Source organism: Haliotis cracherodii, unplaced genomic scaffold, assembly GCF_022045235.1.
Source record: "Haliotis cracherodii isolate W230 unplaced genomic scaffold, xgHalCrac1.p SCAF_13, whole genome shotgun sequence".
Lineage (NCBI taxonomy): Eukaryota > Metazoa > Mollusca > Gastropoda > Lepetellida > Haliotidae > Haliotis > Haliotis cracherodii.
In genome coordinates, this window is record NW_027266268.1 from 22,933,939 (window position 1) to 22,947,723 (window position 13,785).

The 13,785-nt window shown below is 40.9% G+C and overlaps 1 protein-coding gene across 2 annotated transcripts in view; it reads left to right on the forward strand.

Moving 5' to 3' along the window:
* LOC139459772 (laminin subunit gamma-1-like) overlaps nucleotides 1–9,552 on the forward strand; it is a 76,976-nt gene extending 67,424 nt beyond the window's left edge. For both annotated transcript variants that reach the window (XM_071241435.1, XM_071241436.1), the window contains 8 exons: nucleotides 209–331; nucleotides 1,637–1,770; nucleotides 2,057–2,692; nucleotides 3,796–4,076; nucleotides 4,942–5,083; nucleotides 7,629–7,805; nucleotides 8,767–8,923; nucleotides 9,177–9,552. In XM_071241435.1, coding sequence (XP_071097536.1) covers nucleotides 209–331; nucleotides 1,637–1,770; nucleotides 2,057–2,692; nucleotides 3,796–4,076; nucleotides 4,942–5,083; nucleotides 7,629–7,805; nucleotides 8,767–8,923; nucleotides 9,177–9,319 — 1,793 coding nt within the window. In that variant the 3' untranslated portion in view covers nucleotides 9,320–9,552. The remainder of the gene's footprint in view (nucleotides 1–208; nucleotides 332–1,636; nucleotides 1,771–2,056; nucleotides 2,693–3,795; nucleotides 4,077–4,941; nucleotides 5,084–7,628; nucleotides 7,806–8,766; nucleotides 8,924–9,176) is intronic.
* The last annotated feature ends 4,233 nt before the right edge of the window (nucleotides 9,553–13,785 follow it).

Here is a 13,785-nt window from a genome sequence, read left to right on the forward strand (position 1 = left end):
AAGCGGGGGAGAACTTTTCAGTGTCATTTGGAGAGAATTCTACTGTGATGCAGCTGATAATCTGAGTGATCCTAAACTAAATGCTTTTTGTTTTCAAATCCATCTCATTCTATTTCATATAAATTCATTTCAATGAATACTATATTCCCTAATCAAAATAACAGTTGTAGGATTTAAATCCATGGTATGTTTTATGGTAATCCTTCAGGTTCATTTCCCAACTGCGGGCTGTGTGGCGAGTGCTTTGATGGATGGGCCAAGAAGATAGACGCTCTGGGAACGGAGGTGTACAAGCAGTTCATCGATACTGATCAACTATGGAGAAACTACAGTAAGATCCAATATATACTCAAAATATTTCACCCCCATGGGGGTCTGGGTTAGACTAGGACCCAAACAAACATATGAGTCGACTAAATGGACAGGTGGTCAGGCTCGGTGAACTATCAAAATTGCTTGTTCCTAAAACAAATAGGAACAAATAGTATCAAGGAATAAACTTATTATAAGTATTTTCAAAAGACAGGAATTAGCAACATCATTACAAGTTATGCCATGAATGAGAAGGACTGTAACTGCAGTTTGGAGGATGCGGTCAGTTGTTCAGTAGTCGATCAACCTTTAAGACTGAAATCAGCACATGAAACTCCCTTTAGTTCTTCAGATTATCACACTTGTCAATCAATATTGTGTATGACCACCACGGTCATCAATGCATGACAACGGGCAGAAGATGTGAGAGGTCTAATGACAGGAAAAGAGAGTCAATGCCATTCTTCTAAGAGGGGCCAGCCATTTCACATTCTGGGATTTTATTGAAAAAATAAATTGTACTCGAAAATGCTTGAGAAAAAAAATATACCGTTGAAAAAGAAAGGAATTGTCTACCACAAAAATTGCATTGTTGCAAGGTGTTGTTTTTAGAAAACAATACTTAGGCTCACAGTTTTAATGGATAAAATAGCTGGTTCTGCAGCTATAGCGGAACAAATATTCAGCCTCCATACATAGTTTCCAGATCACTTTTATAAGGACTGCTACCTGGTCGTGCTCTAGTTTAACAGTCAAGATGATCTCACAAATGTTGGAGACAGGCCAAGAAGATACAGGGCGAAGAAGTCTTGAATATTTGTTTCTAAACCACTAGATCTGTGTTGACTTGGATACACATACAGCCCCAAGCCATAATGCCACCACCTCTAAACGGTTCATTGTCTTGAACACAACAACGTGACATTCATGCTCCTCGTCGGTGGCAGACACGAACTCTGCCATCTGCTCTGAAAATCTGAAATCTGCTCTCGTCTGTGACAATGACTCTTTGCCAGTTTCTGTTCTGCAGTGTTGGAGTCCATCGATGTCTTCCATTGCAACTTCTTTAAATCGAAAAATCGTTAAAGATGATTTGGTCTCGGAAGAATTTATTTCTTAATTATTATCAGCACTACACTTGTTTTGAAGTGTGGATAGCTCGACTGATTGTATGTGCGATGCATTTCCAAAGTTTCCCTGTGCAAAGCTTAACCTCACATGGGATCGTGTTCTGTTAGCGAAATGCGAATTACATGTTGTTCTGCATCATAAGATGTTTACATTTCACATGTTGAGAAAATGAAATGCCTGATGTTTCTTGCAGACAGATGGAAGGTGTCTGATGCGGCCCCAAAACTCGCCAGCATGCGCTCTAACATCAGCCTGGCACAGGGCTCCATAGAGCGCGCCGGGAACTTCACGCAGCTCTTGTCCGGACTTCAGGCAGACCTTCAGAAGGTATGGTAGAGTGTGAGGTAGAGGGGCAAGATCTGGGTGCAACACACAAAACACACACACAAAACACAAACACACACGCACACACACACACACAAACACACACACTGGCATGCATATTGCATATAAGGGATATAATTTTGAACGCAATGTTAAACCACCTCACCTTGTTTCTTGTGTCAAATGTCACGATATGGCTGAAATATTGCCGATGTGACTTAAAATTTTCACTCTTTTGTCAAATAAACCGTTAGACAAGTAATCACTGTTACAGACTATGTTTCAACAGGTATCAGATCGAGTGGCAAATCTCAGCAGTGACGTGGACCGCCTCCAACTTCAATACAACACAGCAAATGCCACCTACAACACTCTCCGCACCTTCATCGGGACTGTGGACATCGACAACGCCACCAGCGTGTCTGAACAGTCATTAGAGGCCGACGTCAGAAATCTGTCAGCACTGATCGAAAGTGAACACACTGATGGTAACACCACGTGGCAGGAGATTCTGAAACTATCCATCCTCGTGGGGAACACGGGGGAACGATCTCGGGAACTGCAGTACCGGGTTGACAACGCCATGAGAGACTTGGCGAACGCCATGCAAACATTCAACCTGATGATCACCATTTATAATGCGAGTTTCCTGTACGGATATAATACGAATGAAAATGCCCTGACTACTGCGAAAAACATAGTTGCAAAAGCAGAAAGTGATTACAACAGATTGATAGAGATTCTTAATGGTATTGCAGCACAGAACATGACATCCAGTGGTATAATTGACAGTCTGAGTGCTCAGTCCTCCACACACAGGGACAATATGGCAGCAGTTAGCACATCGAGTGCTAGCACCAAGACCTTGGCCACACAGGTCCTGCAAGAGGCCAAGGACACGCTCGCCATCGTCAATGTCTTTCTGGTGAGTTCAGCTGTGACACTTAAAGAGCCTTGTAGGGTTTGAGGTTAGAAGGTCCCCATCACACTTGTTAAGGCTGATTACATGAGAATCGTGTGGTGACAATGTGTGGACTGGCTCGTAGTGTGTTATCATAGTCTGATTGAGTGGAATGTTGTTCATGCTATCAACCGCAGGTTTGCTTGGGGAATTGTTGGTTAAAAACAACATGTACTCACATCTTGAGCGATGAGTTGGGTGAAGCGACACTTTGAGCTTTCAGGTCGTATAGTCTTCAATGTGGGGATTCCAGGTTAGAATAGGTCCCCAGCAACACATTCTTGTCATAAGAGGCGATTACCGTATTCGACGTAATAAGCGCCCCGCTCTAATAAGCACCCCTATTTGCTAATATATTGAATAGCTAGTGAACAATCCCAATTAGCACCCCTTCCGATTGATCAATGTACACAAGACTTATGTGTTTGTGTATAATACGCATTCTTGTGTTATATGCACCCTTAATTATGGGCAATTAAATTCTGGAAAATATATCTGTCATGTATAATATGCACAGACTTTTCTTTTTTATCATTTCAGGCTGTTAGCATAAACCACGAAATTTACGATCTCTTGTTAACTCGGCAATATTCAAGGTATATGACGGCGATCCATGCAATTGGGATCGATGACATGCATCAACTAAGTCAGTGAGCCTGACCACCCGATCCCGTTAGTCGCCTCTTGCGACAAGCATAGTCGCCTTTTAGGGCAAGCATGGGTTTCTGAAGACCTATCCTACCCCAGATCTCGAACCAATCTGATTATACAAACAATAAAATAAATTCATCTGAAAAACATGGTCAGTTGTAAACCTTTTCAAAATGAACTATGATGGCATTCCCAAACACATAAACAAAAGTATGAGTCTGACAACATTTGGGGTTAGAGGGCAAATTTCAAGATTCTTGTAATGGCTGCGCCCACACTGGTGGCAGCGATGTTACCGAGAGTGTAACGAAGGTATCACTCGCTGTGAAGGAGCTTGGGTCTGGCATATCAAAGGGACACAATTCTGCACAGCAAATTGCAGTGCCATACACGACTAATATTTCCCTTGTCTTCAGGCCGCAGCCCAAACCAGCAAGGCCAACTTGACCACTGCCTTCCAGGACGTGATTCTGGGCATTGAGTCCCTCAACAGTCTGATGACCAAACTGACTCAGGTGGAGGGGGTCTACCAGAACATAAGCGCAATAACGCTGCGACCACAGTCTGACATGGCAGCCATTGCTAGCAACATCTCCAACATCATCATCAACATGGCGACCGTTGATTCGACCAATCAGAAGGCAGATGAAGCACTTGTCACAGCGCAGCAGGCAATGGTCAGGACACAGAAGGCCAGGTATGTGTGTTAGGCAGAGCAGAGTTCATCTTACTCATGGTTCAAGTCAGCCTATGTCAGTTGTCCGTCAAGGTTGGGCACAGTCAGTTGATAATGCGCCTGATATCCAACCTGGTTGTTCATGGCGCTATATACTAAAAGTTAATCTGAGTGTTCATGGCATGACAGATTATCTGTAGTAATATGAGATTGGCTGTAGTAATATGAGATTAGCTGTAGTAATATGAGATTAGCTATAGTAATTTGAGATTAGCTGTAGTAATATGAGATAAGTTGTAGTAATATGAGATTGGCTATAGTAATATGAGATTAGCTGTAGAGATATGAGATTAGCTATAGTAATATGAGATTGGCTATAGTAATATGAGATTAGCTATAGTAATATGAGATTAACAATTCACACACATACACATATATACTGTAAATGTTGAAATTAATGCATCTCCAAATTAATACGACTGCTGGCCCCATGCCAAAAATGCGACTCAAATCAATTCCCAGGGGAATGATGCATATCCTTACCTTAATCCAATCAAACAGCAAATAGCACTGCTTATTAGCACCAAGTAAAGCACTTGCGACATAACAATAAACCGACGTGCATGCGTGCGTGTATGCGTGCGTGCATGTGTGGAAGTAGGGAACACCATTATCAGGGGTAGACATCTTGTTATTATTTACAACCTTCTGAAAGCAGCGACAACTGGACCACCTGTGCCCTCATTTGGTTATTGTGTAAATCTCTAAGACCTACATAATTTCAAGCTCTCCTCCAACATTCTGCTGATTCGCCATGATAGAACTGATATACCGTTCAAGGCAGCATAAAACACAACTCACTACTAACCAGCTACGGTATTTCCAGGGATGACTCACAGCAGGCCAAGGAGGAGGTTGAGGGCATACAGACTGCACTGAGCCAGGCTGCCACCCTCAAGACCGAGGTCATGACCCTGAAGCAACAGAGTGATGCGCACAACCAGACCATCTACAACGTGCTGGGCATGGTGAGTTGCCATGGCAACAGGGGATGAGTGAATGTAGGTTGTTCTTTGCCGCAGTCACTGTTACAGCTTTATCATGGCAGATACTATCGAATCTTGACCTAGATCTTTATCTGGGTGAATTTTGGATACAAACCCACTCGGACTGAGAATATAATTAATGTGGTGCCCCTGCTTTTATGCCTGTTACAGTACACATTGATGGACACAGAATAGCAGCGTCTGTTCATATCTGACCAAGGGGTGCTCATCTTAACTGTCCGATTGGCCATGTTTGACCTAAATGTATGTAAGGTGTTATCCAGATGCGATAAGCTCTCATATGATAGTGATTGGCAATGCTGAGCTTAACTCATGTTTACATTCTATTAAACTAAAAACAGTGAAGTTCCTGAAGAATGGCAAGTGGTGTCTGATGGAATTTTGGACTTGTCTTGGAAACAGAATCATCAGCTGTTTGTAGGGCCTAGGCCTTGGACGAGTCCAAAATTACTACCACTGTAGATCTCAAAATGTCTGATGGGGAATTGTTTTACCGGCGCCTGGCAAAAGCTATTTACATGGTAACACGGACATCATATGTTTTTGTACGGCCATGTTTATTGCGATAACTTGTAATCAGACAAATGTAGAGACACAATGAGGACAGTATCGTAGAGATCACAGATTCCGGGGTAGAATAGGTCTTCAGCAACCCAGGCTTGCCGTAAAAGGCGACTATGCTTGTCGTAAAAGGCGACTAACAGGATCGGGTGGTCAGGCTCGCTGACTTGGTTGATGCATGTCATCGATCCCAATTGCGTGGATCGATGCTCATGATTTTAATCACTAGATTGTCTGGTCCAGACTCGATTATTTACAGACCGCCGTCATATAGCTGGAATATTGCTGAGTGTAGCGTTAAACAACAACCAAACCAACCATTACAAGGCCATTCTGCCATTTTTATTCACAATTCAGGGGGATGTCAGTCAATAACTTGGCTCTATTTATGAAAAGCAGATTTGTAGCCGATAGTATGCTGGCCACACAATGTTCCATCCTGTAGTTTCAATAGTTATCGATATCATGTATTCAAAACTTTAAATTTGCAGTATTCAAGTTAGGGATGCAAAATACGTCAATTGTGATATGTTCTAGAAACATCCCTAATACACTGTTTACTACTCTGTGAGTGAGTTTGGTTTAACGCCACTTTTAGCAATATTCCAGCAATATCACAGTGGGGTATGCCAGAAATGGGCTTCACACATTGTACCCACGTAGGGAATGAAACCCAGGCGAACGCTTTAACCACTAGGCTAGCCCGCTGCCCCCAATCTACTGCAAGGAAGATTGTTCTATGGATATACAACTTCTTTACTACAATGAATGCGACATTTCGGTGTAGATACTAACACCGTTATCAAGCAAGTGATTACAGAAATGTGAAGTAGGAAGGTTATATACATGTGGTTACCGTATTCGACATAATAAGCACCCCGCTCTAATAAGCGCCCACAGCCATATTTGCTATTATATTGGCTAGTGAACAATCCCAGTGTACACAAGACTTATTTATTCGTGTATAATATGCACTCGTTTGTTATGTGCACCCTTAATTATGGGCAATTAAATTCTCGAAAACGTATCTATCGTGTATAACACACACATTCTTCTTTTATATCATTTCAGGCTGTCTGAGCATAAACCACAAAATTTACAATCTTTCAACCTTGTTTTTAATCTCACCAAAATTATTTTCTAATAAGAGCCCCCTATTTCTAAGTTTGAGAGCACCCTGGGCGCTTATTACAGCGAATAAAGTAATTGATGTTTATACAAGGTTGAATGATAGATTGATCTTTACACATCAGATGAGGTTGAAGTATGAATCTTGATAATGTACATATAAATGTGATTAACAAGGCATGATAGTAAAAACAATACAGTGATTGGTATGGACAAAAGCAAAATTATTTGTTTATTATTTTTTTTAAATATTTTTTTTTCAATTCAGTAGACATAAATGTAACATTGGTACATGAGGTATATAAGTGAAGCAATTCATAGAATCTTAAAACATGATCAGATATGGGTAATATACATGTACTGGATTGACTGATAAATTATATTAAGTAGGCTGATAATTCCTTCCATTTTCTGTCGAATATTAATGCTACTATTTTTCATTGCAATATTTTTTTCTATTTTACTTACATCTTTTAATATTTTTATGAACAAAGGAAAGCAAAATGGAGTTTTCTTAATGCTTGACTGGTGCATGTATTTATTTGCAAGAAGAATTATATGTTTGAAAAGATAGTTGTTTTTGTTGTAGCAAAATAATATGATATGGACAAGTTTATTGAAGCCAGTATTAAGATGAGCAGGATTAAGCTATATATAAAATGGAAATGATTAAGATTGGTGAGTGATGAGCTCATGGTAGGCCATTGGGATGTATTAACCTTGATTTCTTTTGATGGTTGGTTGGATTTATTTTTATGGATGGCTTCTTGGAGTTCCCTGATCTTGAATGATGCTTACATGTATGTGTATCTAACAGGCCCAGGCTTACAGCAGCCAAGTGACGTCGTTGGCAACACTCACCAGCTCCAATATCAACAACATCGAGACCTTCATTGACTCCATCAACCAATGCATCACAGACAGCACCCTCCAGGCGGGCGGGCTCCGCACAGCGGCTCAATCTGCTCTCGACAAAGCTACGGAGGCTGAACAGGTATGTGATTCAGTAATGAATGCGGGCGGGCGGGCGGGCGGGCGGGCTCCGCACAGCGGCTCAATCTGCTCTCGACAAAGCTACAGAGGCTGAACAGGTATGTGATTCAGTAATGAATGCGGGCGGGCGGGCGGGCTCCGCACAGCGGCTCAATCTGCTCTCGACAAAGCTACAGAGGCTGAACAGGTATGTGATTCAGTAATGAATGCGGGATGGCAGTAAGCAGTGACCTGCAGTTACACCATATCAAGGAGGGATAACTCTCACAGTCGTTCAAGAGAAGACAACTCTGTAACATACATTATTTAGCTCAGGTTGACTGTAAATAAAAGCAACAAAATCCTTTCTATAATCATAACATAATCGTCCAAATCTGCGATTTTGTATGGAGACTAGCTGTTTTTTAGCTACAGATTAATTAAAACTATGAACCAAAATATATTTTTTGAAAACATCTTTGCACAATATATTTTTTGTGGCAGACAATATTTTTCAACTGTTCTTCTCCCCCACCCTCTATAGTCAATCCCTAACCTTGACCAACAGTGCTTCTTGACTCAAGTAACATAAAATTGCACGTTGGACATGGCTTGAAACTTGAAATCTCCTCCAAGTGTGTGGTTGCAGCACTAAAACACTCTATTGTGTGTTCATAGCTTTCGGCCATAGGAGCCGTGCCAATTTACAATTGTCAGAGGGGTACACAAAGTATGTGATCTAGACTGCCAGTTGTCTGACTTTCATTTCTTGTGGAAGCCTCGGTGGCTGAGTGGGTTAGATTGCTGACTTTGTGTGCTGGAGATTAGGTGCCTCAGTCTGGCAGTGTGGGTTCGAATCCCGGATGGAACTCAACCCAAACTTAACTAAAAATTGTTAACCCAAATATAACATTTGTTACATTTGACCACTTTCTAAATGACATTGTGTGTTCAGACTGTATGGGTTGTTTCGTATTTTCCAGGGTCTGAGCACTATCAACAGCCTGACAATTACTATTTACTCAAGCGTGGGCCTTAACAATGTGTCAGCACCCTTCAACATCATCGACAACGTCAACAATGACATGACTACACTGGAGACCAACTTCAACAGTGTGGAATCTACCACAGACTTAAATGGTGAGTAAATGCATGGTTGATTATCATTTCCATTTAAGTAAGTAAGATACGGTATCATAGTTGTATTTTGGACCTAAGTTTGAAGTGTTTCGGCAACTGTTTAGCTTCGTGACGTTTGAGTCAAATCCAGTTTTCAAGTGTATACTTTCTTTTGCCCAGCAGTTTATGTTTAAAGCAGAGACCATAAAATAGAATGTATTTTATGCCCTCTGGTTAGAGTTTTGAAATTAAAATGATTTTTTTTCTCCATCAGCGATGTTACAGAAGTACCTGGAACAACTGAGGGAGATTGAGCTGGTCAAGACACAGATGCAGACCCTAGAAACAGAACTGGATGATCTCATTGTGAGTCTGGATAGGAAAACAGCATCGGCAACATCACAGTGCAGCAACTGATGCAGCTCGGACTCCCTCGTGTACAGACGTGAGGGAAACTCATCAATGTATACTGTCATCATCAAGCTTCATTGGCGGATACAGAGGGGGAGGGGGAGCACATACGGTGCCAGTGCTTCTATCATGTGCTTCAGTTGACATTGTTACTTGGAAATGTGCATACCACACACACACACACACACACACACACACACACACACACACACCACTACAGCACACACACTCAACACACACACACACACACACACACACACACACACACACACACACACACACACACACACACACACACACACACACACACACACACACACACCACTACAGCACACACACACACACACACACACACACACACACACACACACACACACACACACACACACACACACCCTACACATTGAACAATGAGTTGACTGAGGTTTTCAGGCGTGTCAGTACATTTCTACGTCGTCACCATCAGTTTCACAAACAAAACGTTTGCAAAAACTAGATCCGCCTCTAAACATCCAAAGAACATCGACTAGTGACTCCCAGTACTGAACAGATGTTATGGAAGCCCATTGTCGCCATCCGATGATCATCATCCGTTCCACACTGAAAAATGAGTTCATTAACGGTTCCCCAACACGGAACAGATGTGTCTGTTCATCTCTACATTCTCACCATCAACCACTACACCAGTGGTGGTGTGTGAATTTCGGTCTGTCACGTTTTTTCTTCACATCGTGACTTGGTACTGTGCACAAACACACTCATTTCTTTTTCAAGATCTGGATTGGCCATGAATGATGAACCGCCATTGAACAGTGACTCATGCCTGCCAGTAGTGTAAAGATGTCATCATCCATACTTCATTGTACAGTTTTACTATTGAAACAGGGTCGAGCTATTGATGATGTCATCCCATTTAGTCCACTGTCATCTTGGAATTGTAGAGTTTTAGCTCACCTGACTACACAAGGCAGCATCCCGCGAGTTTGGTAGGAATGACTTTGTGTTGAGTAAATAACTACAGACCATTCCCCATTAACTGTAGATTAAACCCAGATACCAGGCATGCTGCATTATCTGTTACATACCTACATGACACAGGACTTGGAATCCTTATCTCTGAATATTACATATACATATTTTTGTATTTTGCCTACCGTAAGCGTATTCAACGTAATAAGCACCCAGGGTGCTCTCAAAATGAGAAATAGGGGGCTCTTATTAGAATATTATTTTGGTGAAAAAAACAGTGTTGAATGTTGAATGTTTACATACGACAGATATATTTTTCCAGAATTTAAATGCCCATGATTAAGGGTGCATATAACACACGCGTGCGTATCATACAGGAACAAATAAGTCTTTTGTACATTGACCAATCGGAAGGGTGCTAATTGAGATTGTTCACTAGCCAATATATTTGCAAATATTGCCATGGGCACCTATTAGAGCAGGGCGCTTATTACGTCGAATACGGTATTTCTTAAACACGCGGACTGCACAGGAAACCTGTGTGGAATACGGGGTAACACAGATCATTAGTCCAGGTACAGTTGAGACTATGTGTCAAATTGCATTGTTGGGATACTTTGGATCTTTCAACTGCTTTCAATCACTGGTTTGCCTGGTGTCAATTATTTACCGTTTGTCATGACGTTGAACAACATTCACTCACTTTACTGGCTTTCATTTTATTGGTAAAATATGCGTATTCTTCAGAGTAAGTAATGGCTGACCCAGGTAACATCATATATGTACATTATCACCTGGAGAAGAATCCACTCAGCTTATATTATCATGTGTATCTGACTATTTCATACAACTGGAAATACATTACAAATGAGGGGCGGTCGGGTAGCCTAGTGGTTAAAGTGTTCGCTCGTCACACCGAAGACCCGGGTTCGATTCCAAACATGGGTACAATGTGTGAAGCCCATTTCTGGTTCCCCCGCCATGATATTGCTGGAATATTGCTAAAAGCGGCGTAAAACCATACCCACTCACTCACTCATTCGAATGAAATCTAACGTATGTGAACAACTTTCAAGTGTTAATCATAGTTGGAGAAAATATGTAACATTCAGTTGAATAGTGATGAATGGAGATACTTTTATAAACTTGTGAACATAGCAAACTTGCATCGACTTTATCGTTTGTAATAAGGCTGGGACAAGTCGAGATTTACTACCTAGGTACTGAACACCCTATTACCCAACCCTACCCGTTTATCCATTGCAGGTCTTAAGAGTTGGTGAAAAAAATCCAGATGGGAATTCTTTGACTGCAGCCCTGGCAAGAAGTATTTAGATTCACGTATAGAATGTTCTGGTCATGCGTACACTGGAGTTGACTGAAGCTTTGTCTTTATTCAAGCATATGAAAGTCAGAAGGAATGCATGCACATTCAGAAAGAAATGTGAACAACTATTCAGCACCCACCCGACCCGAGGAGCTGAGTTACTCGTCCCAGCCCTAGTTTGTTACAATGTTTCAAGGCTAGTATTCCCCTAGTCCTGCACCATGACCGTGGAATATATTTATTTTATGAAGAAAAAAAATAATCTAGAAATGCATACAAAAGCAAGTCTAGCCAGCTCAAGCTAGCTCTATTCCACAGCATAGGGAATTTTTTTTTTTTTTTTTAGAGTCAAGAAGGATATTGTGTAATATAAGATTTCAGAGACTAAATGTTAGTCTAGTATTGCCCCTTCAACTGGTGAATAGAGGAGCATATTTTGTACCCACAAGTGACATCAGTGCCCGCAATGGACAATCTTGATTGTCTCATATGTATTTTGTTATCCTCGTCAGTTTGTTATCACACTTATTGCGCCCAGCCCAAACTTTCACTGTACTTAACTGGCTTCTCTCCCTTTAATACTGTTGGTTATATCGTTATCTTTGTACAGGCGTCCTACCTCGTGTAAACATAACAGCATGTAGAAATAGTAACTAATACGCTTACTCAATATTCACCTGACGAAGGGGAAAGAAGTAGCCCTGCAACGTTGTTACAAACTAAAATGAAGTTCTCATCCATAAAAGTTTCATGTCTTGATAGCTTCCAACTTCTAAATGCCTCCCAAAGACTTCATTTAACCTTGTTTTTTGGTCTGTGTTTGAATCATTACTGTTCTAATAAATATTCATCATTCCAGTCGTGATATGTATTTATTATTAGTTGTATATGTGAGAAATATGATGTACCGCTAGCTTCCTGCATCAAGGACAAGCATGCGTTTTCTTGTGGACATGTTTAACATTGTATTGAACATTCCATTGTAAGAAAAAACTATTTTGATATTTTTATGATTCAATAAACTGGTTTCTGTTCAAGATTTTGTTTATTGTTATTTTGTTTGGGTCATCTGACACAGCTTTTGATATGTTTTAGAAATCAAGGGAGCTTATGTAATGGCATGTTTGTCAGTCGTCCGTCTTCTCAAAATCCACTGGACCAATAAAACTGAAACTTCACATACTTGTTCCTACCAAAGATGACACCCAATTTGTTCAAGAGGTTTGAATTTTAAATATGGCCGTCGCAGTAGCCATATTGAAAAATCTCCTTATGGCCATTACCCGGCCATGTTTATACAAAATGGAATGAAATTTGGTACATGTGTAGGTAGCAGTAAGCACATGTTCTGGTGTTTCGCGATTATAATACTTTCGACCTTTACGCTTTGACCATGCTTCTAAATATCTCAAAATGCATTTCCTTTCTGTGTAAACCACTGGACCAGTGTAGCTGACACTTCTCACCACTGATGACACTTGAACTTGTTCTAAAGGGTTTGAATGCAATTTAAATGTGCCCGGCAGGTCAGCCATATTGAAAAAGCTATTTATTGTTTCCTCGGCTAATTTTGTTCGATATGTGAATAAATTTGGTACATGATTAGTTAGTATTTGTTCTCAACAAATGTTCTGCTTTTTGCAACATCTTAAAAATTGACTTAGATTTTACCTCTGCACTGCATCAGCCAAAGTCTATTTACGGCCATAAATTGGCCAATTTTTATTCAAAATTAAATGAAATTTTGGTATGTGTTAGTTAGGTTGTGGGATTCAACACGTTCCCTTTAGACCTTGTTTTGACCATGCCTCATAGCCATCTGGTCCCCTGAAGGACTTGATTTAGAACGGATCTCCTTCCAAGAAGACCATCTCAGTTTAATTCAGTACTTCAAAATGTGGTGTTTCCTTATGACTGGAAAGCATGGGTTTTTAACCTATGTTGTTGTGAGCGAGTGAGTTTTGTTTATCACGCCTTTGAACAGTATTTCAGTTACATCACCGAGTGTCAACTTGATGTGGGAGGAGGTGAGGTGAAATCGAGTTTAATGTCGCGTCCAAGATTATTGCACTTATATAGCGACGTGCATACACGTGTGTGTGTGTGTGTGTGTGTGTGTGTGTGTGGCTGCTTGTACTAGTCCGGACTGATGCCGATTTATAGTGCTAGCCCACTG